The 24,074-nt window shown below is 61.2% G+C and overlaps 1 protein-coding gene across 1 annotated transcript in view; it reads right to left on the bottom strand.

Moving 5' to 3' along the window:
- LOC140722396 (protein NLRC3-like) overlaps window positions 1-23,733 on the bottom strand; it is a 116,262-nt gene extending 92,529 nt beyond the window's left edge. Inside the window, exon 1 of the mRNA XM_073037146.1 lies at window positions 23,043-23,733. Within this exon, the coding sequence (XP_072893247.1) occupies window positions 23,043-23,719 (677 nt within the window). The 5' untranslated portion in view covers window positions 23,720-23,733. The remainder of the gene's footprint in view (window positions 1-23,042) is intronic.
- Window positions 23,734-24,074: the final 341 nt, after the last annotated feature.

Below are 24,074 nucleotides of genomic sequence, written 5' to 3'. Positions count from 1 at the left end.
GGGGATGGGGGAGAGAGCTCCCGCAGGAGGAAGAGGGATGGGCGGGAGAGATCACACAGGAGGAAGGGGGATGGGGGAGAGAGATCACACAGGAGGAAGAAGGATGGGGAAGAGAGATCCCACAGGAGGAAGGGGGATGGGGGAGGGATCCCACAGGAGGAAGGGGGAGAGAGATCCCACTGGAGGAAGGGGGATGGGGGAGAGAGATCGCACAGGAGGAAGGGGGAGAGAGATCCCACAGGAGGAAGGGAGATGGGGGATAGAGATCACACAGAAGGAAGGGGGATGGGGGGGAGAGCTCCTGCAAGAGGAAGGGGGATGGGGTAGAGAGATCCCACAGGAGGAAGGGGGAGAGAGATCCCACAGGAGGAAGGGGGATGGGGGAGAGAGATCCCACAGGAGGAAGGGGGATGGGGGAGAGAGCTCCCACAGGAGGAAGGGGGATGTGGGAGAGAGCTCCCACAGGAGGAAGGGGGATGGGGGAGAGAGCTCCCACAGGAGGAAGGGGGATGGGGGAGAGAGATCGCACAGGAGGAAGGGGGAGAGAGATCCCACAGGAGGAAGGGGGATGGGGGAGAGAGATCCCACAGGAGGAAGGGGGATGGGGGAGAGAGCTCCCACAGGAGGAAGGGGGATGTGGGAGAGAGCTCCCACAGGAGGAAGGGGGATGGGGGAGAGAGCTCCCACAAGAGGAAGGGGGATGGGGGAGAGAGATCCCACAGGAGGAAGGGGGATTGTGGAGAGAGCTCCTGCAGGAGGAAGGGGGATGGGGGAGAGAGATCCCACATGAGGAAGGGGGATGGGGGAGGGAGATCACACAGGAGGAAGGGGGATGGGGGAGAGAGCTCCTGCAAGAGGAAGGGGGATGGGGGAGAGAGATCACACAGTATGAAGGGGGATGGGGGAGAGAGATCCCACAGGAGGAACGGGGATGGGTGGACTGATCCCACAGGAGGAAGGGGGAGAGAGATCCCACAGGAGGAAGGGGGATGGGGGAGAGAGATCCCACAGGAGGAAGGGGGATTGAGGATAGAGATCACACAGGAGGAAGGGGGATGGGGGAGAGAGATCCCACAGGAGGAAGGGGGATGGGGGAGAGAGATCCCACAGGAGGAAGGGGGAGAGAGATCCCACAGGAGGAAGGGGGATGGGGGAGAGAGATCCCACAGGAGGAAGGGGGATGGGGGAGAGAGATCCCACAGGAGGAAGGGGGAGAGAGATCCCACAGGAGGAAGAAGGATGGGGGAGAGAGATCCCACAGGAGGAAGGGGGAGAGAAATCCCACAGGAGGAAGCGGGATGGGGGAGAGGGATCCCACAGGAGGAAGGGCGATGGAGGGAGAGAGATCCCACTGGAGGAAGGGGGATGGGGGAGAGAGCTCCTGCAGGAGGAAGGGGGATGGGGGAGAGAGATCCCACATGAGGAAGGGGGATGGGGGAGGGAGATCACACAGGAGGAAGGGGGATGGGGGAGAGAGCTACTGCAAGAGGAAGGGGGATGGGGGAGAGAGATCCCAAAGGAGGAAGGGGGATGGGGGGGAGAGCTCCTGCAAGAGGAAGGGGGATGGGGGAGAGAGATCCCACAGGAGGAAGGGGGAGAGAGATCCCACAGGAGGAAGGGGGATGGGGGAGAGAGATCCCACAGGAGGAAGGGGGAGAGAGATCCCACAGGAGGAAGGGGGAGAGAGTTCCCGCTGGAGGAAGGGGGATGGGGGATAGAGATCACACAGGAGGAAGGGGGATGGGGGAGAGAGATCCCAAAGGAGGAAGGGGGATGTGGGAGAGAGATCACACAGTAGGAAGGGGGATGGGGGAGAGCGCTCCCACAGGAGGAAGGGGGATGGGGAAGAGAGATCCCGCAGGAGGAAGGGGGATGGGGGAGAGAGATCACACAGGAGGAAGGGGGATGGGGGAGAGAGATCCCACAGGAGGAAGAGGGGTGGGGTGAGAGCTCCCGCAGGAGGAAGCGGGATGGGGGAGAGGGATCCCACAGGAGGAAGGGGGATGGGGGAGAGAGATCCCAAAGGAGGAAGGGGGATGGGGGGGAGAGCTCCTGCAAGAGGAAGGGGGATGGGGGAGAGAGATCCCACAGGAGGAAGGGGGAGAGAGATCCCACAGGAGGAAGGGGGATGGGCGGGAGAGATCACACAGGAGGAAGGGGGATGGGGGAGAGAGATCACACAGGAGGAAGAAGTATGGGGAAGAGAGATCCCACAGGAGGAAGGGGGATGGGGGAGGGATCCCACAGGAGGAAGGGGGAGAGAGATCCCACTGGAGGAAGGGGGATGGGGGAGAGAGATCGCACAGGAGGAAGGGGGAGAGAGATCCCACAGGAGGAAGGGGGATGGGGGATAGAGATCACACAGAAGGAAGGGGGATGGGGGGGAGAGCTCCTGCAAGAGGAAGGGGGATGGGGTAGAGAGATCCCACAGGAGGAAGGGGGAGAGAGATCCCACAGGAGGAAGGGGGATGGGGGAGAGAGATCCCACAGGAGGAAGGGGGATGGGGGAGAGAGCTCCCACAGGAGGAAGGGGGATGTGGGAGAGAGCTCCCACAGGAGGAAGGGGGATGGGGGAGAGAGCTCCCACAAGAGGAAGGGGGATGGGGGAGAGAGATCCCACAGGAGGAAGGGGGATGGGGGAGAGAGATCGCACAGGAGGAAGGGGGAGAGAGATCCCACAGGAGGAAGGGGGATGGGGGAGAGAGATCCCACAGGAGGAAGGGGGATGGGGGAGAGAGCTCCCACAGGAGGAAGGGGGATGTGGGAGAGAGCTCCCACAGGAGGAAGGGGGATGGGGGAGAGAGCTCCCACAAGAGGAAGGGGGATGGGGGAGAGAGATCCCACAGGAGGAAGGGGGATGGGGGAGGGAGCTCCCAGAGGAGGAAGGGGGATGGGGAAATAGCTCCCACAGGAGGAAGTGGGATGGGGGAGAGAGCTCCCACAGGAGGAAGGGGGATGGGGGTGAGAGCTCCCACAAGAGGAAGGGGGATGGGGGAGAGAGATCCCACAGGAGGAAGGGGGAGAGAGCTCCCGCAGGAGGAAGGGGGATGGGGTAGAGAGTTCCCACAGGAGGAAGCGGGATGGGGGAGAGGTCCCATAGGAGGAAGGGGGATGGGGGAGAGAGAACCCACTGGAGGAAGGGGGATGGGGATGAGAGATCCCACTGGAGGAAGGGGGATGGAGGAGAGAGGTCCCACAGGTGGAAGGGGAATGGGGGAGAGAAAACCCACAGGAGGAAGGGGGATGGGGATGAGAGATCCCACAGGAGGAAAGGGGATAGGGGAGAGAGATCACACAAGAGGAAGGGGGATGGGGGAGAAAGATCCCACAGGAGGAAGGGGGATGGGGAAGGGTGAACCCACAAGAGAAAGGGGGATGGGGGAGAGAGATCACACAGGAGGAAGGGGAATGGGGGAGAGAGATCCCACAGGACGAAGGGGGATGATGGAGAGAGATCACACAGGAGGAAGGGGGATGGGGGAGAGAGATCCCACAGAGTGAAGAGGGATGTGGGGAGAGTGCTCCCACAGGAGGATGGGGAATGGGGGAGAGAGATCACACAGGAGGAAGGGGGATGGGGGAGAGTGATCCCACAGGAGGAAGGGGGATGGGGAAGATAGATTCCGCAGGACGAAGGGGGATGGGGGAGAGTGATCCCACAGGAGGAAGGGGGATGGGGGAGAGAGATCCCACAGGAGGAAGGGCGATGGGGGAGAGAGATCGCACAGGAGGAAGGGGGATGGGGGAGAGTGATCCCGCAGGAGGAAGGGGGATGGGGAAGATAGATCCCGCAGGAGGAAGGGGGATGGCGGAGAGATATCCCGCAGGAGGAAGGGGGATGGGGAGGAGAGATCCCGCAGGAGGAAGGGGGGTGGGGGAGAGAGATCCCGCAGGAGGAAGGGGGATTGGGGAGAGAGATCCCGCAGGAGGAAGTGGGATGGGGGAGGGAGATCCCGCAGGTGGAAGGGGGATGGGGGAGGGAGATCCTACAGGAGGAAGGTGGATGTGGAAGGGAGATCCCACAGGAGGAAGGGGGATGGGGGAGAGAGATCCCACAGGAAGAAGGGGGATGGGGGAGAGAGATCCCACAAGAGGAAGGGGGATGGGGGAGAGAGATCCCACAGGTGGAAGGGGGATGTGGAAGAGAGATCCCACAGGAGGAAGGGGGATCGGGGAGAGAGATCCCACAGGACGAAGGGATTGGGAAGAGACTTCCCACAGTAGGAAGGGGGATGGGGGAGAGAGATCCCACAAGAGGAAGGGGGATGGGGGAGAGAGATCCCGCAGGAGGAAGGGGGATGGGGAGGAGAGATCCCGCAGGAGGAAGGGGGATGGGGGAGAGAGATCCCGCAGGAGGAAGGGGGATTGGGGAGAGAGATCCCGCAGGAGGAAGTGGGATGGGGGAGGGAGATCCCGCAGGTGGAAGGGGGATGGGGGAGGGAGATCCTACAGGAGGAAGGTGGATGTGGAAGGGAGATCCCACAGGAGGAAGGGGGATGGGGGAGAGAGATCCCACAGGAAGAAGGGGGATGGGGGAGAGAGATCCCACAAGAGGAAGGGGGATGGGGGAGAGAGATCCCACAGGTGGAAGGGGGATGTGGAAGAGAGATCCCACAGGAGGAAGGGGATCGGGGAGAGAGATCCCACAGGACGAAGGGATTGGGAAGAGACTTCCCACAGTAGGAAGGGGGATGGGGGAGAGAGATCCCACAAGAGGAAGGGGGATGGGGGAGAGAGATCCCGCAGGAGGAAGGGGGATGGGGCAGAGAGATCCCACAGGAGGAAGGGGGATGGGGAAGAGAGCTCCCACAGGAGGAAGGGGGATGGGGAAGAGAGCTCCCACAGGAGGAAGCGGGATGCGGTACCGAGATCCCACAGGAGGAAGGGAGATGGGGGGCAGAGCTCCCACAGGAGGAAGGGGGATGGGGGGCAGAGCACCCACAGGAGGAAGGGGGATGGAGGAGAGAGATCCCACAGGAGGAAGTGGCATGGGGGAGAGAGCTCCCGCAGGAGGAAGGGTGATGGGGTGGGAGATCCCGCAGAAGGAAGGGGTGATGTGGGAGAGAGATCCCACAGCAGGAAGGCGGATGGGGGAGAGAGATCCCACAGGTGGAAGCGGGATGTGGAAGAGAGATCCCACAGGAGGAAGGGGGATGGGGGAGAGAGATCCCACAGGTGGAAGCGGGATGTGGAAGAGAGATCCCACAGGAGGAAGGGGGATGGGGGAGAGTGATCCGGCAGGAGGATGTGGGGTGGGTGAGAGGGATCCCACAGGAGGAAGGGGGATGGGGGAGAGAGATCGCGCAGGAGGAAGGGGGATGGGGGAGAGAGATCCCACAGGAGGAAGGGGGATGGGGGAGAGAGATCCCACAGGAGGAAGGGGGATATGGGATAGAGCTCCCACAGGAGGAAGGGGTATGGGGGAGAGAGATCACACAGCAGGAAGGGGGACGGGGGCGAGGTATCCCACAGGAGGAAGGGGGACGGGGGAGAGGGATCCCACAGGAGGAAGGGGGACGAGGGAGAGAGATCCCACAGGAGGAAGGGGGACGAGGGAGAGAGATCCCACAGGAGGAAGAGGGACGAGGGAGAGAGATCCCGCAGGAGGATGTGGGACGGGGGAGAGAGCTCCTGCAAGAGGAAGGGGGATGGGGGAGAGAGATCACACAGTATGAAGGGGGATGGGGGAGAGAGATCCCACAGGAGGAACGGGGATGGGTGGACTGATCCCACAGGAGGAAGGGGGAGAGAGATCCCACAGGAGGAAGGGGGATGGGGGAGAGAAATCCCACAAGAGGAAGGGGGATGGAGGGAGAGAGATCCCACGGGAGGAAGGGGGATGGGGGAGAGAGCTCCTGCAGGAGGATGGGGTATGGGGGAGAGAGATCCCACATGAGGAAGGGGGATGGGGGAGGGAGATCACACAGGAGGAAGGGGGATGGGGGAGAGAGCTCCTGCAAGAGGAAGGGGGATGGGGGAGAGAGATCCCAAAGGAGGAAGGGGGATGGGGGGGAGAGCTCCTGCAAGAGGAAGGGGGATGGGGGAGAGAGATCCCACAGGAGGAAGGGGGAGAGAGATCCCACAGGAGGAAGGGGGATGGGGGAGAGAGATCCCTCAGGAGGAAGGGGGAGAGAGATCCCACAGGAGGAAGGGGGAGAGAGATCCCACAGGAGGAAGGGGGATGGGGGATAGAGATCACACAGGAGGAAGGGGGATGGGGGAGAGAGATCCCAAAGGAGGAAGGGGGATGGGGGGGAGAGCTCCTGCAAGAGGAAGGGGGATGGGGGAGAGAGATCCCACAGGAGGAAGGGGGAGAGAGATCCCACAGGAGGAAGGGGGATGGGGGAGAGAGATCCCACAGGAGGAAGGGGGAGAGAGATCCCACAGGAGGAAGGGGGAGAGAGATCCCACAGGATGAAGGGGGATGGGGGATAGAGATCACACAGGAGGAAGGGGAATGGGGGAGAGAGATCCCAAAGGAGGAAGGGGGATGGGGGGGAGAGATCCCACAGGAGGAAGGGGGATGGGGGAGAGAGATCCCACAGGAGGAAGGGGGAGAGAGATCCCACAGGAGGAAGGGGGATGGGGGAGAGAGATCCCACAGAAGGAAGTGGATGTGCAAGAGAGATCCCACAAGGGGAAGTGAGATGTGGAAGAGAGATCCCACAGGAGGAAGGGGGATGGGGAAGAGGGATCCCACAGGAGGAAGGGGGAGAGAGATCCCACAGGAGGAAGGGGGATGGGGGAGAGAGATCCCACAGGAGGAAGGGGGATTGGGGAGAGAGCTCCTGCAGGAGGAAGGGGGATGGGGGAGAGAGATCCCACATGAGGAAGGGGGATGGGGGAGGGAGATCACACAGGAGGAAGGGGGATGGGGGAGAGAGCTCCTGCAAGAGGAAGGGGGATGGGGGAGAGAGATCACACAGTATGAAGGGGGATGGGGGAGAGAGATCCCACAGGAGGAACGGGGATGGGTGGACTGATCCCACAGGAGGAAGGGGGAGAGAGATCCCACAGGAGGATGGGGGATGGGGGAGAGAGATCCCACAGGAGGAAGGGGGATGGAGGATAGAGATCACACAGGAGGAAGGGGGATGGGGGAGAGAGATCCCAAAGGAGGAAGGGGGATGGGGGGGGAGAGCTTCCGCAAGAGGAAGGGGGAGAGAGATCCCACAGGAAGAAGGGGGATGGGGGAGAGAGATCCCACAGGAGGAAGGGGGAGAGAGATCCCACAGGAGGAAGGGGGATGTGGGAGAGAGATCCCAAAGGAGGAAGGGGGATGGGGGAGAGAGATCACACAGGAGGAAGAAGGATGGGGGAGAGAGATCCCACAGGAGGAAGGGGGAGAGAAATCCCACAGGTGGAAGCGGGATGGGGGAGAGGGATCCCACAGGAGGAAGGGGGATGGAGGGAGAGAGATCCCACAGGAGGAAGGGGGATGGGGGAGAGAGCTCCTGCAGGAGGAAGGGGGATGGGGGAGAGAGATCCCACATGAGGAAGGGGGATGGGGGAGGGAGATCACACAGGAGGAAGGGGGATGGGGGAGAGAGCTCCTGCAAGAGGAAGGGGGATGGGGGAGAGAGATCCCAAAGGAGGAAGGGGGATGGGGGGGAGAGCTCCCACAGGAGGAAGGGGGAGAGAGATCCCACAGGAGGAAGGGGGATGGGGGAGAGAGATCCCACAGGAGGAAGGGGGAGAGAGATCCCACAGGAGGAAGGGGGATGGGGGAGAGAGATCCCACAGGAGGAAGGGGGAGAGAGATCCCACAGGAGGAAGGGGGAGAGAGATCCCACAGGAGGAAGGGGGATGGGGGATAGAGATCCCACAGGAGGAAGGGGGATAGAGATCCCACAGGAGGAAGGGGGATGGGGGAGAGAGATCCCACAGGAGGAAGGGGGAGAGAGATCCCACAGGAGGAAGGGGGATGGGGGAGAGAGAACCCACAGGAGGAAGGGGGAGAGAGATCCCACAGGAGGAAGGGGGAGAGAGATCCCACAGGAGGAAGGGGGATGGGGGATAGAGATCACACAGGAGGAAGGGGGATGGGGGAGAGAGATCCCAAAGGAGGAAGGGGGATGGGGGAGAGAGATCACACAGTAGGAAGGGGGATGGGGGACAGCGCTCCCACAGGAGGAAGGGGGATGGGGAAGAGAGATCCCGCAGGAGGAAGGGGGATGGGGGAGAGAGATCACACAGGAGGAAGGGGGATGGGGGAGAGAGATCCCACAGGAGGAAGAGGGGTGGGGTGAGAGCCTCCGCAGGAGGAAGCGGGATGGGGGAGAGGGATCCCACAGGAGGAAGGGGGATGGGGGAGAGAGATCACACAGGAGGAAGAAGGATGGGGGAGAGAGATCCCACAGGAGGAAGGGGGTTGGGGGAGAGAGCTCCCGCAGGAGGAAGGGGGATGGGGGTGAGAGCTCCCACAAGAGGAAGGGGGATGGGCGGGAGAGATCACACAGGAGGAAGGGGGATGGGGGAGAGAGATCACACAGGAGGAAGAAGGATGGGGAAGAGAGATCCCACAGGAGGAAGGGGGATGAGGGAGGGATCCCACAGGAGGAAGGGGGATGGGGGAGAGAGATCCCACAGGAGGAAGGGGGATGGGGGATAGAGATCACACAGAAGGAAGGGGGATGGGGGAGAGAGCTCCCACAAGAGGAAGGGGGATGGGGGAGGGAGCTCCCAGAGGAGGAAGGGGGATGGGGGGGAGAGCTCCCACAGGAGGAAGAGGGATGGGGGAGAGAGCTCCCACAGGAGGAAGGGGGATGGGGGTGACTCCCACAAGAGGAAGGGGGATGGGGGAGAGAGATCCCACAGGAGGAAGGGGGATGGGGGTGAGAGATCCCACAGGAGGAAGGGGGATGGGGGAGAGAGATCCCACAGGAGGAAGGGGGAGAGAGCTCCCGCAGGAGGAAGGGGGATGGGGTAGAGAGTTCCCACAGGAGGAAGCGGGATGGGGGAGAGGTCCCATAGGAGGAAGGGGGATGGGGGAGAGAGAACCCACAGGAGGAAGGGGGATGGGGATGAGAGATCCCACTGGAGGAAGGGGGATGGAGGAGAGAGGTCCCACAGGTGGAAGGGGAATGGGGGAGAGAAAACCCACAGGAGGAAGGGGGATGGGGATGAGAGATCCCACAGGAGGAAAGGGGATAGGGGAGAGAGATCACACAAGAGGAAGGGGGATGGGGGAGAGAGATCCCACAGGAGGAAGGGGGATGGGGAAGGGTGAACCCACAAGAGAAAGGGGGATGAGGGAGAGAGATCACACAGTTGGAAGAGGGATGGGGGAGAGTGCTCCCACAGGAGGAAGGGGGATGGGGGAGAGAGATCACACAGGAGGAAGGGGAATGGGGGAGAGAGATCCCACAGGACGAAGGGGGATGATGGAGAGAGATCACACAGGAGGAAGGGGGATGGGGGAGAGAGATCCCACAGAGTGAAGAGGGATGGGGGGAGAGTGCTCCCACAGGAGGATGGGGAATGGGGGAGAGAGATCACACAGGAGGAAGGGGGATGGGGGAGAGTGATCCCACAGGAGGAAGGGGGATGGGGAAGATAGATTCCGCAGGACGAAGGGGGATGGGGGAGAGTGATCCCACAGGAGGAAGGGGGATGGGGGAGAGAGATCCCACAGGAGGAAGGGCGATGGGGGAGAGAGATCCCACAGGAGGAAGGGGGATGGGGGAGAGTGATCCCGCAGGAGGAAGGGGGATGGGGAAGATAGATCCCGCAGGAGGGGGGATGGGGGAGAGATATCCCGCAGGAGGAAGGGGGATGGGGAGGAGAGATCCCGCAGGAGGAAGGGGGATGGGGGAGAGAGATCCCGCAGGAGGAAGGGGGATTGGGGAGAGAGATCCCGCAGGAGGAAGTGGGATGGGGGAGGGAGATCCCACAGGTGGAAGGGGGATGGGGGAGGGAGATCCTACAGGAGGAAGGTGGATGTGGAAGGGAGATCCCACAGGAGGAAGGGGGATGGGGGAGAGAGATCCCACAGGAAGAAGGGGGATGGGGGAGAGAGATCCCACAAGAGGAAGGGGGATGGGGGAGAGAGATCCCACAGGTGGAAGGGGGATGTGGAAGAGAGATCCCACAGGAGGAAGGGGGATCGGGGAGAGAGATCCCACAGGACGAAGGGATTGGGAAGAGACTTCCCACAGTAGGAAGGGGGATGGGGGAGAGAGATCCCACAAGAGGAAGGGGGATGGGGGAGAGAGATCCCGCAGGAGGAAGGGGGATGGGGGAGAGAGATCCCACAGGAGGAAGGGGGATGGGGAAGAGAGCTCCCACAGGAGAAAGGGGGATGGGGAAGAGAGCTCCCACAGGAGGAAGCGGGATGCGGTACCGAGATCCCACAGGAGGAAGGGAGATGGGGGGCAGAGCTCCCACAGGAGGAAGGAGGATGGGGGGCAGAGCACCCACAGGAGGAAGGGGGATGGAGGAGAGAGATCCCACAGGAGGAAGTGGCATGGGGGAGAGAGCTCCCGCAGGAGGAAGGGTGATGGGGTGGGAGATCCCGCAGAAGGAAGGGGTGATGGGGGAGAGAGATCCCACAGCAGGAAGGCGGATGGGGGAGAGAGATCCCACAGGTGGAAGCGGGATGTGGAAGAGAGATCCCACAGGAGGAAGGGGGATGGGGGAGAGAGATCCCACAGGTGGAAGCGGGATGTGGAAGAGAGATCCCACAGGAGGAAGGGGGATGGGGGAGAGTGATCCGGCAGGAGGAAGTGGGGTGGGTGAGAGGGATCCCACAGGAGGAAGGGGGATGGGGGAGAGAGATCGCGCAGGAGGAAGGGGGATGGGGGAGAGAGATCCCACAGGAGGAAGGGGGATGGGGGAGAGAGATCCCACAGGAGGAAGGGGGATGGGGGAGAGAGATCACACAGGAGGAAGGGGGATGGGGGAGAGAGATCACACAGGAGGAAGGGGGATGGGGGAGAGAGATCCCAAAGGAGGAAGCGGGATGGGGGAGAGAGATCACACAGTAGGAAGGGGGATGGGGGAGAGCGCTCCCACAGGAGGAAGGGGGATGGGGAAGAGAGATCCCGCAGGAGGAAGGGGGATGGGGGAGAGAGATCCCACAGGAGGAAGGGGGATGGGGGAGAGAGATCACACAGGAGGAAGGGGGATGGGGGAGAGAGCTCCCACACGAGGAAGGGGGATGGGGGGGAGAGATCACACAGGAGGAAGGGGGATGGGGGAGAGAGATCACACAGGAGGAAGAAGGATGGGGAAGAGAGATCCCACAGGAGGAAGGGGGATGGGGGAGGGATCCCACAGGAGGAAGGGGGAGAGAGATCCCACAGGAGGAAGGGGGATGGGGAAGAGAGATCCCGCAGGAGGAAGGGGGATGGGGGAGAGAGATCCCACAGGAGGAAGGGGGATGGGGGAGAGAGATCACACAGGAGGAAGAAGGATGGGGGAGATAGATCCCACAGGAGGAAGGGGGATGGGGGAGAGAGCTCCCACACGAGGAAGGGGGATGGGGGAGAGAGATCCCACAGGAGGAAGGGGGATGGGGGAGAGAGATCACACAGGAGGAAGAAGGATGGGGGAGATAGATCCCACAGGAGGAAGGGGGATGGGGGAGAGAGCTCCCACACGAGGAAGGGGGATGGGGGGGAGAGATCACACAGGAGGAAGGGGGATGGGGGAGAGAGATCACACAGGAGGAAGAAGGATGGGGAAGAGAGATCCCACAGGAGGAAGGGGGATGGGGGAGGGATCCCACAGGAGGAAGGGGGAGAGAGATCCCACAGGAGGAAGGGGGAGAGAGATCCCACTGGAGGAAGGGGGATGGGGGAGAGAGATCGCACAGGAGGAAGGGGGAGAGAGATCCCACAGGAGGAAGGGGGATGGGGGATAGAGATCACACAGAAGGAAGGGGGATGGGGGGGAGAGCTCCTGCAAGAGGAAGGGGGATGGGGGAGAGAGATCCCACAGGAGGAAGGGGGATATGGGATAGAGCTCCCACAGGAGGAAGGGGTATGGGGGAGAGAGATCACACAGGAGGAAGGGGGATGGGGGAGAGAGATCACACAGGAGGAAGGGGGATGGGGGAGAGAGATCCCAAAGGAGGAAGCGGGATGGGGGAGAGAGATCACACAGTAGGAAGGGGGATGGGGGAGAGCGCTCCCACAGGAGGAAGGGGGATGGGGAAGAGAGATCCCGCAGGAGGAAGGGGGATGGGGGAGAGAGATCCCACAGGAGGAAGGGGGATGGGGGAGAGAGATCACACAGGAGGAAGAAGGATGGGGGAGATAGATCCCACAGGAGGAAGGGGGATGGGGGAGAGAGCTCCCACACGAGGAAGGGGGATGGGGGGGAGAGATCACACAGGAGGAAGGGGGATGGGGGAGAGAGATCACACAGGAGGAAGGGGGATGGGGAAGAGAGATCCCACAGGAGGAAGGGGGATGGGGGAGGGATCCCACAGGAGGAAGGGGGAGAGAGATCCCACTGGAGGAAGGGGGATGGGGGAGAGAGATCGCACAGGAGGAAGGGGGAGAGAGATCCCACAGGAGGAAGGGGGATGGGGGATAGAGATCACACAGAAGGAAGGGGGATGGGGGGGAGAGCTCCTGCAAGAGGAAGGGGGATGGGGTAGAGAGATTCCACAGGAGGAAGGGGGAGAGAGATCCCACAGGAGGAAGGGGGATGGGGGAGAGAGATCCCACAGGAGGAAGGGGGATGGGGGGGAGAGCTCCTGCAAGAGGAAGGGGGATGGGGTAGAGAGATCCCACAGGAGGAAGGGGGAGAGAGCTCCCACAGGAGGAAGGGGGATGGGGGAGAGAGCTCCCACAAGAGGAAGGGGGATGGGGGAGGGAGCTCCCAGAGGAGGAAGGGGGATGGGGAAATAGCTCCCACAGGAGGAAGGGGGATGGGGGAGAGAGCTCCCACAGGAGGAAGGGGGATGGGGGTGAGAGCTCCCACAAGAGGAAGGGGGATGGGGGAGAGAGATCCCACAGGAGGAAGTGGGGTGGGTGAGAGGGATCCCACAGGAGGAAGGGGGATGGGGGAGAGAGATCGCGCAGGAGGAAGGGGGATGGGGGAGAGAGATCCCACAGGAGGAAGGGGGATGGGGGAGAGAGATCCCACAGGAGGAAGGGGGATAGAGCTCCCACAGGAGGAAGGGGTATGGGGGAGAGAGATCACACAGGAGGAAGGGGGATGGGGGAGAGAGATCACACAGGAGGAAGGGGGATGGGGGAGAGAGATCACACAGAAGGAAGGGGGATGGGGGGGAGAGCTCCTGCAAGAGGAAGGGGGATGGGGGAGAGAGATCCCACAGGAGGAAGGGGGATATGGGATAGAGCTCCCACAGGAGGAAGGGGTATGGGGGAGCGAGATCACACAGGAGGAAGGGGGATGGGGGAGAGAGATCACACAGGAGGAAGGGGGATGGGGGAGAGAGATCCCAAAGGAGGAAGCGGGATGGGGGAGAGAGATCACACAGTAGGAAGGGGGATGGGGGAGAGCGCTCCCACAGGAGGAAGGGGGATGGGGAAGAGAGATCCCGCAGGAGGAAGGGGGATGGGGGAGAGAGATCCCACAGGAGGAAGGGGGATGGGGGAGAGAGATCACACAGGAGGAAGAAGGATGGGGGAGATAGATCCCACAGGAGGAAGGGGGATGGGGGAGAGAGCTCCCACACGAGGAAGGGGGATGGGGGGGAGAGATCACACAGGAGGAAGGGGGATGGGGGAGAGAGATCACACAGGAGGAAGAAGGATGGGGAAGAGAGATCCCACAGGAGGAAGGGGGATGGGGGAGGGATCCCACAGGAGGAAGGGGGAGAGAGATCCCACTGGAGGAAGGGGGATGGGGGAGAGAGATCGCACAGGAGGAAGGGGGAGAGAGATCCCACAGGAGGAAGGGGGATGGGGGATAGAGATCACACAGAAGGAAGGGGGATGGGGGGGAGAGCTCCTGCAAGAGGAAGGGGGATGGGGTAGAGAGATTCCACAGGAGGAAGGGGGAGAGAGATCCCACAGGAGGAAGGGGGATGGGGGAGAGAGATCCCACAGGAGGAAGGGGGATGGGGGGGAGAGCTCCTGCAAGAGGAAGGGGGATGGGGTAGAGAGATCCCACAGGAGGAAGGGGGAGAGAGCTCCCACAGGAGGAAGGGGGATGGGGGAGAGAGCTCCCACAAGAGGAAGGGGGATGGGGGAGGGAGCTCCCAGAGGAGGAAGGGGGATGGGGAAATAGCTCCCACAGGAGGAAGGGGGATGGGGGAGAGAGCTCCCACAGGAGGAAGGGGGATGGGGGTGAGAGCTCCCACAAGAGGAAGGGGAATGGGGGAGAGAGATCCCACAGGAGGAAGTGGGGTGGGTGAGAGGGATCCCACAGGAGGAAGGGGGATGGGGGAGAGAGATCGCGCAGGAGGAAGGGGGATGGGGGAGAGAGATCCCACAGGAGGAAGGGGGATGGGGGAGAGAGATCCCACAGGAGGAAGGGGGATATGGGATAGAGCTCCCACAGGAGGAAGGGGTATGGGGGAGAGAGATCACACAGGAGGAAGGGGGATGGGGGAGAGAGATCACACAGGAGGAAGGGGGATGGGGGAGAGAGATCCCAAAGGAGGAAGCGGGATGGGGGAGAGAGATCACACAGTAGGAAGGGGGATGGGGGAGAGCGCTCCCACAGGAGGAAGGGGGATGGGGAAGAGAGATCCCGCAGGAGGAAGGGGGATGGGGGAGAGAGATCCCACAGGAGGAAGGGGGATGGGGGAGAGAGATCACACAGGAGGAAGAAGGATGGGGGAGATAGATCCCACAGGAGGAAGGGGGATGGGGGAGAGAGCTCCCACACGAGGAAGGGGGATGGGGGGGAGAGATCACACAGGAGGAAGGGGGATGGGGGAGAGAGATCACACAGGAGGAAGAAGGATGGGGAAGAGAGATCCCACAGGAGGAAGGGGGATGGGGGAGGGATCCCACAGGAGGAAGGGGGAGAGAGATCCCACATGAGGAAGGGGGATGGGGAAGAGAGATCCCGCAGGAGGAAGGGGGATGGGGGAGAGAGATCCCACAGGAGGAAGGGGGATGGGGGAGAGAGATCACACAGGAGGAAGAAGGATGGGGGAGATAGATCCCTCAGGAGGAAGGGGGATGGGGGAGAGAGCTCCCACACGAGGAAGGGGGATGGGGGGGAGAGATCACACAGGAGGAAGGGGGATGGGGGAGAGAGATCACACAGGAGGAAGAAGGATGGGGAAGAGAGATCCCACAGGAGGAAGGGGGAGAGAGATCCCACAGGAGGAAGGGGGATGGGGGAGAGAGATCCCACAGGAGGAAGGGGGATGGGGGGGAGAGCTCCTGCAAGAGGAAGGGGGATGGGGTAGAGAGATCCCACAGGAGGAAGGGGGAGAGAGCTCCCACAGGAGGAAGGGGGATGGGGGAGAGAGCTCCCACAAGAGGAAGGGGGATGGGGGAGGGAGCTCCCAGAGGAGGAAGGGGGATGGGGAAATAGCTCCCACAGGAGGAAGGGGGATGGGGGAGAGAGCTCCCACAGGAGGAAGGGGGATGGGGGTGAGAGCTCCCACAAGAGGAAGGGGGATGGGGGAGAGAGATCCCACAGGAGGAAGGGGGATGGGGGAGAGAGATCCCACAGGAGGAAGGGGGAGAGAGCTCCCGCAGGAGGAAGGGGGATGGGGTAGAGAGTTCCCACAGGAGGAAGCGGGATGGGGGAGAGGTCCCATAGGAGGAAGGGGGATGGGGGAGAGAGAACCCACAGGAGGAAGGGGGATGGGGATGAGAGATCCCACTGGAGGAAGGGGGATGGAGGAGAGAGGTCCCACAGGTGGAAGGGGAATGGGGGAGAGAAAACCCACAGGAGGAAGGGGGATGGGGATGAGATATCCCACAGGAGGAAAGGGGATAGGGGAGAGAGATCACACAAGAGGAAGGGGGATGGGGGAGAGAGATCCCACAGGAGGAAGGGGGATGGGGAAGGGTGAACCCACAAGAGAAAGGGGGATGAGGGAGAGAGATCACACAGTTGGAAGAGGGATGGGGGAGAGTGCTCCCACAGGAGGAAGGGGGATGGGGGAGAGAGATCACACAGGAGGAAGGGGAATGGGGGAGAGAGATCCCACAGGACGAAGGGGGATGATGGAGAGAGATCACACAGGAGGAAGGGGGATGGGGGAGAGAGATCCCACAGAGTGAAGAGGGATGGGGGAGAGTGCTTCCACAGGAGGATGGGGAATGGGGGAGAGAGATCACACAGGAGGAAGGGGGATGGGGGAGAGTGATCCCACAGGAGGAAGGGGGATGGGGAAGATAGATTCCGCAGGACGAAGGGGGATGGGGGAGAGTGATCCCACAGGAGGAAGGGGGATGGGGGAGAGAGATCCCACAGGAGGAAGGGCGATGGGGGAGAGAGATCCCACAGGAGGAAGGGGGATGGGGGAGAGTGATCCCGCAGGAGGAAGGGGGATGGGGAAGATAGATCCCGCAGGAGGAAGGGGGATGGCGGAGAGATATCCCGCAGGAGGAAGGGGGATGGGGAGGAGAGATCCCGCAGGAGGAAGGGGGATGGGGGAGAGAGATCCCGCAGGAGGAAGGGGGATTGGGGAGAGAGATCCCGCAGGAGGAAGGGGGATGGGGGAGGGAGATCCTACAGGAGGAAGGTGGATGTGGAAGGGAGATCCCACAAGAGGAAGGGGGATGGGGGAGAGAGATCCCACAGGTGGAAGGGGGATGTGGAAGAGAGATCCCACAGGAGGAAGGGGGATCGGGGAGAGAGATCCCACAGGACGAAGGGATTGGGAAGAGACTTCCCACAGTAGGAAGGGGGATGGGGGAGAGAGATCCCACAAGAGGAAGGGGGATGGGGGGAGAGAGATCCCGCAGGAGGAAGGGGGATGGGGGAGAGAGATCCCACAGGAGGAAGGGGGATGGGGAAGAGAGCTCCCACAGGAGGAAGGGGGATGGGGAAGAGAGCTCCCACAGGAGGAAGCGGGATGCGGGTACCGAGATCCCACAGGAGGAAGGGAGATGGGGGGCAGAGCTCCCACAGGAGGAAGGGGGATGGGGGGCAGAGCACCCACAGGAGGAAGGGGGATGGAGGAGAGAGATCCCACAGGAGGAAGTGGCATGGGGGAGAGAGCTCCCGCAGGAGGAAGGGTGATGGGGTGGGAGATCCCGCAGAAGGAAGGGGTGATGGGGGAGAGAGATCCCACAGCAGGAAGGCGGGTGGGGGAGAGAGATCACACAGGAGGAAGGGGGATGGGGGAGAGAGATCCCACAGGTGGAAGGGGGATATGGGATAGAGCTCCCACAGGAGGAAGGGGTATGGGGGAGAGAGATCACACAGGAGGAAGGGGGATAGGGGAGAGAGATCACACAGGAGGAAGGGGGATTGGGGAGAGAGATCACACAGGAGGAAGCGGGATGGGTGAGAGAGCTCCCGCAAGAGGAGGGGGGATGGGGGAGAGAGCTCCCGCAAGAGGAAGGGGGATGGAGGCGAGAGATCACACAAGAGGAAGGGGATCGGGGAGAGAGATCCCACAGGAGGAAGGGGGATGGGGGAGAGTGATCCCGCAGGAGGAAGGGGGATGGGGAAGATAGATCCCGCAGGAGGAAGGGGGATGGCGGAGAGATATCCCGCAGGAGGAAGGGGGATGGGGAGGAGAGATCCCGCAGGAGGAAGGGGGATGGGGGAGAGAGATCCCGCAGGAGGAAGGGGGATTGGGGAGAGAGATCCCGCAGGAGGAAGTGGGATGGGGGAGGGAGATCCCGCAGGTGGAAGGGGGATGGGGGAGGGAGATCCTACAGGAGGAAGGTGGATGTGGAAGGGAGATCCCACAGGAGGAAGTGGGATGGGGGAGGGAGATCCCGCAGGTGGAAGGGGGATGGGGGAGGGAGATCCCACAGGAGAAAGGGGGATGGGGGAGAGAGATCCCGCAGGAGGAAGGGGGATTGGGGAGAGAGATCCCGCAGGAGGAAGTGGGATGGGGGAGGGAGATCCCGCAGGTGGAAGGGGGATGGGGGAGGGAGATCCCACAGGAGAAAGGGGGATGGGGAAGAGAGCTCCCACAGGAGGAAGCGGGATGCGGTACCGAGATCCCACAGGAGGAAGGGAGATGGGGGGCAGAGCTCCCACAGGAGGAAGGGGGATGGAGGAGAGAGATCCCACAGGAGGAAGTGGCATGGGGGAGAGAGCTCCCGCAGGAGGAAGGGTGATGGGGTGGGAGATCCCACAGCAGGAAGGCGGATGGGGGAGAGAGATCCCACAGGTGGAAGCGGGATGTGGAAGAGAGATCCCACAGGAGGAAGGGGGATGGGGGAGAGAGATCCCACAGGTGGAAGGGGGATGGGGGAGAGTGATCCGGCAGGAGGAAGTGGGGTGGGTGAGAGGGATCCCACAGGAGGAAGGGGGATGGGGGAGAGAGAACCCACAGGAGGAAGGGGGATGGGGGAGAGAGATCGCGCAGGAGGAAGGGGGATGGGGGAGAGAGATCCCACAGGAGGAAGGGGGATGGGGGAGAGAGATCCCACAGGAGGAAGGGGGATATGGGATAGAGCTCCCACAGGAGGAAGGGGTATGGGGGAGAGAGATCACACAGGAGGAAGGGGGATTGGGGAGAGAGATCACACAGGAGGAAGCGGGATGGGTGAGAGAGCTCCCGCAAGAGGAGGGGGGATGGGGGACAGAGCTCCCGCAAGAGGAAGGGGATGGAGGAGAGAGATCACACAAGAGGAAGGGGATCGGGGAGAGAGCTCCCACAGGAAGAAGCGGGACGGGGGTAGAGAGATCCCACAGCAGGAAGGGGGACGGGGGAGAGGTATCCCACAGGAGGAAGGGGGACGGGGGAGAGGGATCCCACAGGAGGAAGGGGGACGAGGGAGAGAGATCCCACAGGAGGAAGGGGGACGAGGGAGAGAGATCCCACAGGAGGAAGAGGGACGAGGGAGAGAGATCCCGCAGGAGGATGTGGGACGGGGGAGAGAGCTCCCGCAGGAGGAAGGGTGATGGGCGAGAGTGCTCCCACAGGAGGAAGGGGGATGGGGGAGAGAGATCCCATAGGAGGAAGGGGGATGATGGAGAGAGATCACACAGGAGGAAGGGTGATGGGGGAGAGAGATCCCAAAGGAGGAAGGGGGATGGGGGGGAGAGCTCCTGCAAGAGGAAGGGGGATGGGGGAGAGAGATCCCACAGGAGGAAGGGGGAGAGAGATCCCACAGGAGGAAGGGGGATGGGGGAGAGAGATCCCACAGGAGGAAGGGGGAGAGAGATCCCACAGGAGGAAGGGGGAGAGAGATCCCACAGGAGGAAGGGGGATGGGGGATAGAGATCACACAGGAGGAAGGGGGATGGGGGAGAGAGATCCCAAAGGAGGAAGGGGGATGGGGGAGAGAGAAAACACAGTAGGAAGGGGGATGGGGGAGAGCGCTCCCACAGGAGGAAGGGGGATGGGGAAGAGAGATCCCGCAGGAGGAAGGGGGATGGGGGAGAGAGATCACACAGGAGGAAGGGGGATGGGGGAGAGAGATCCCACAGGAGGAAGAGGGGTGGGGTGAGAGCTCCCGCAGGAGGAAGCGGGATGGGGGAGAGAGATCACACAGGAGGAAGAAGGATGGGGGAGAGAGATCCCACAGGAGGAAGGGGGATGGGGGAGAGAGCTCCCGCAGGAGGAAGAAGGATGGGGAAGAGAGATCCCACAGGAGGAAGGGGGATGGGGGAGGGATCCCACAGGAGGAAGGGGGAGAGAGATCCCACTGGAGGAAGGGGGAGAGAGATCCCACAGGAGGAAGGGGGATGGGGGAGAGAGATCGCACAGGAGGAAGGGGGAGAGAGATCCCACAGGAGGAAGGGGGATGGGGGATAGAGATCACACAGAAGGAAGGGGGATGGGGGGGAGAGCTCCTGCAAGAGGAAGGGGGATGGGGTAGAGAGATCCCACAGGAGGAAGGGGGAGAGAGATCCCACAGGAGGAAGGGGGATGGGGGAGAGAGATCCCACAGGAGGAAGGGGGATGGGGGAGAGAGCTCCCACAGGAGGAAGGGGGAAGGGGGAGAGAGATCCCACAGGAGGAAGGAGAATGGGGAAGAGAGCTCCCACAGGAGGAAGGGGGATGGGGGAGAGAGATCCCACAGGAGGAAGGGGGATGGGGGAGAGAGATCACACAGGAGGAAGGGGGATGGGGGAGAGAGATCCCACAGGAGGAAGGGGGATGGGGGGAGAGCTCCCACAAGAGGAAGGGGGATGGGGGAGAGAGATCCCAGAGGAGGAAGGAGAATGGGGAAGAGAGATCCCACAGGAGGAAGGGGGATGGGGGAGATAGCTCCCACAGGAGGAAGCGGGATGGGGGAGAGAGATCCCACAGGAGGAAGGTGGATGGGGTAGAGAGCTCCCACAGGAGGAAGGGGGATGGGGGGCAGAGCTCCCACAGGAGGAAGGGGGATGGGGAGAGAGATCCCTCAGGAGGAAGGGGGATGGGGGAGAGAGATCCCACAGGTGGAAGGGGGATGTGGAAGAGAGATCCCACAGGAGGAAGGGGGATCGGGGAGAGAGATCCCACAGGACGAAGGGATTGGGAAGAGACTTACCACAGTAGGAAGGGGGATGGGGGAGAGAGATCCCAGAAGAGGAAGGGGGATGGGGTAGAGAGATCCCGCAGGAGGATGGGGGATGTGGGAGAGAGATCCCAGAGAAGGAAGGGGGATCGGGGAGAGAGATCCCACAGAACGAAGGGATTGGTAAGAGACTTCCCACAGTAGGAAGGGGATGGGGAAGAGAGATCCCACAGGAGGAAGGGGGATGTGGGAGAGAGCTCCCACAGGAGGAAGGGGGATGGGGGAGAGAGCTCCCACAGGAGGAAGGGGGATGTGGGAGAGAGCTCCCACAGGAGGAAGGGGGATGGGGGAGAGAGCTCCCACAAGAGGAAGGGGGATGTGGGAGAGAGATCCCAGAGAAGGAAGGGGGATCGGGGAGAGAGATCCCACAGGACGAAGGGATTGGTAAGAGACTTCCCACAGTAGGAAGGGGGATGGGGAAGAGAGATCCCACAGGAGGAAGGGGGATGTGGGAGAGATCTCCCACAGGAGGAAGGGGGATGGGGGAGAGAGCTGCCACAGGAGGAAGGGGGATGTGGGAGAGAGCTCCCACTGGAGGAAGGGGGATGGGGGAGAGAGCTCCCACGAGGAAGGGGGATGGGGGAGGGAGCTCCCAGAGGAGGAAGGGGGATGGGGAAGAGAGATCCCACAGGAGGAAGGGGGATGGGGTAATAGCTCCCACAGGAGGAAGGGGGATGGGGGAGAGAGCTCCCACAGGAGGAAGGGGGATGGGGGAGAGAGCTCCCACAAGAGGAAGGGGGATGGGGGGGGAGCTCCCTCAGGAGGAATGGGACGGGGGAGAGAGTTCCCACAGGAGGAAGCGGGACGGGGGAGAGGTCCCATAGGAGGAAGGGGGAGGGGGGAGAGAGAACCCACAGGAGGAAGGGGGATGGGGATGAGAGATCCCACAGGAGGAAGGGGGATGGTGGAGAGAGGTCCCACAGGTGGAAGGGGAATGGGGGAGAGAAAACCCACAGGAGGAAGGGGGATGGGGATGAGAGATCCCACAGGAGGAAAGGGGATAGGGGAGAGCGATCACACAGGAGGAAGGGGGATGGGGGGAGAGAGATCCCACAGGAGGAAGGGGGATGGGGAAGGGTGAGCCCACAAGAGAAAGGGGGATGGGGATGAGAGATCCCACAGGAGGAAGGGTGATGGGGGAGAGAGATCCCACAGGAGGAAGGGGGATGGGGTAAGGTGAGCCCACAAGAGAAAGGGGGATGGGGATGAGAGATCCCACAGGAGGAAGGGGGATGGAGGAGAGAGTTCCCACAGGTGGAATGGGAATGGGGGAGAGAGAACCCACAGGAGGAAGGGGGATGGGGATGAGATATCCCACAGGAGGAAAGGGGATAGGGGAGAGAGATCACACAGGAGGAAGGGGCATGGGGGTGAGAGATCCCACAGGAGGAAGGGGGATGTGGAAGGGTGAGCCCACAAGAGAAAGTGGGATGGGGGAGAGAGCACCCACAGGAGGAAGGGGGATGGTGATGAGAGATCCCACAGGAGGAAGGGGGATGGGGGAAGAGAGATCCCACAGGAGGAAGGGGGATAGGTGAGAGTGATCACACAGGAGGAAGGGGGATGGAGGAGAGAGATCCTACAGGAGGAAGGGGGATGGAGGAGAGAGTACCCTCAGGACGAAGGGGGATGGGGGAGTGAGATCCCACAGGAGGAAGGGGGATGGAGGAGTGAGAACCCACAGGATAAAGGGGAATTGGGGAGAGAGATCCCACTGGTGGAAGGGGAATGGGGAAGAAAGATCCCGCAGGAAGGGGGGTGGGGAAAAGACATTCCACTGGAGGATGAGGAAAGGGTAATAGAGTGTCCACAGGAGGAATGGGGATGGGGACGAGATCCCTAAGAATCGAAGGGGGATTGGGATAAAAAGTCCCACAGGAGGATTCCAAGGGTAAACAATAATCCTACAAGACGAGAGGATGCAGAAAATTTTTGGTCGTGTGTGTTGGGTCTGAACAGAGACCCAGAGGAGATGCGGCCTCGCTCTCTGTGTATCTGGTAGTGAGCAAAGTCACACACTATCAAGGGCAGGGGAGGACAATCTCACAATGGTATTTCTTTCCTTCTCACTGGGACAGTCTGCTGACGGTCTCTTGTCCCTCAGCGGGAAGGGGGTGTGAATCTCTGACCCACCTGCTGCAGTCAGTGTCGGTCTGGGTGTCAGTAACAGTGAGAAGGAACATTGTCAATGGACGTGTCACAGGCAGCAGGAAACACGGCCATTCCTGTGATTTACTACCATTAAACCAATGGTCGTTGTTCACTGATCTGATGAAGTCTCCAACATCCCTTCACAAGGAACCACAGAACCCTCCCGTCCTTGGGGAATTACTGACCGATCCCCTGGGCATTTGTCAGAATTCTTCACAATCTGATTTATCACAGTTTAACCCAAATCCCTTTACATTGAAATGACACAATAGAACAGTTTCACAGTTCCGAGTGAGAGATAAATCAAGTTACCTCAACTCCTGGCACTTGTGTAGCCCGGGTCCCAGCCGCTGGATTCCTTCACACTGAATGTGGCAGTTCCCCAGGTCGAGGTGTTTTATTGTATCACAGAGTCCGATGACATGAGACAGGACCGTGCAGTCAATCGGGGTCAGTGTTATTCCACTGAATGAAAGTGTTTTCACAGATCCCAGTGCGGCCTGAGCCAGTCCACGATTCTGAGACTCAAACAGGTAGTGCAATGTGTTCAGGAGGCTCCTTTTACCAGCTTCACTCCCTGTGTTTCCACTCTTGCGTTTAACCTCCTCCTTCACCCAGTCAATCACCCGGCTGATTGTTTTATGAGGAAATGGACCCAGAAACTCCACCAGGCCCCGAGCTGTCATTGGGGAGGAGAGACCAGCAACAAAACGGAGAAATACCTCAAATCGCCCATCTGTCATGTTGTGGGCTTCAGTGAGGAATATCAGGATATCCCCAGGATGTGGATTCAGGAATTGTGCGACTGCAGCTACAAACTCTTGGATGGTGAGGTGTGGGAATGTGTACACCACACTCTGGGCAGAATCCTCTCTCTCCAAAAGCTCCATCAGGAACCCGGACAGGAACTGGGAAGGCTGAAGATTGTACTTGATCAAATCTCCATCTGTAAACACAATCTTCTTCTCGGACACTCCTCTGAAGGCCATCTGACCAACCCTGAGTAACACATCACAGGGGTTCTCAATCTCTCGGCCGTGGTTTCTCAGGATGTTGTAAATATAGTAGGAGTACAGTTGGGTGATGGTCTTGGGAACTTGCTGTGGGTCCCTGACTCTTTGTGTGAAGAAGGGGCCCAGTGCCAGAGCGAGGATCCAGCAGTAGGAGGGGTTGTAGCTCATGGTGTACAGGATCTCGTTCTCCTTCACATAATTGAAAACAGCTTCGGCCACCGTCTGATCTTCAAAATGTCTGATGAAATATTCCTTCCGTTCCTCATCAAGAAATCCCAGGATTTCAGCCCAGACACTGATATCCGCCTTTTCCAATAAATGTAACACAGTG

The sequence above is a fragment of the Hemitrygon akajei genome, unplaced genomic scaffold (genome assembly GCF_048418815.1).
Source record: "Hemitrygon akajei unplaced genomic scaffold, sHemAka1.3 Scf000076, whole genome shotgun sequence".
In the NCBI taxonomy this organism is placed as follows: domain Eukaryota; kingdom Metazoa; phylum Chordata; class Chondrichthyes; order Myliobatiformes; family Dasyatidae; genus Hemitrygon; species Hemitrygon akajei.
This window is presented reverse-complemented; position numbering and strand designations above follow the sequence as displayed.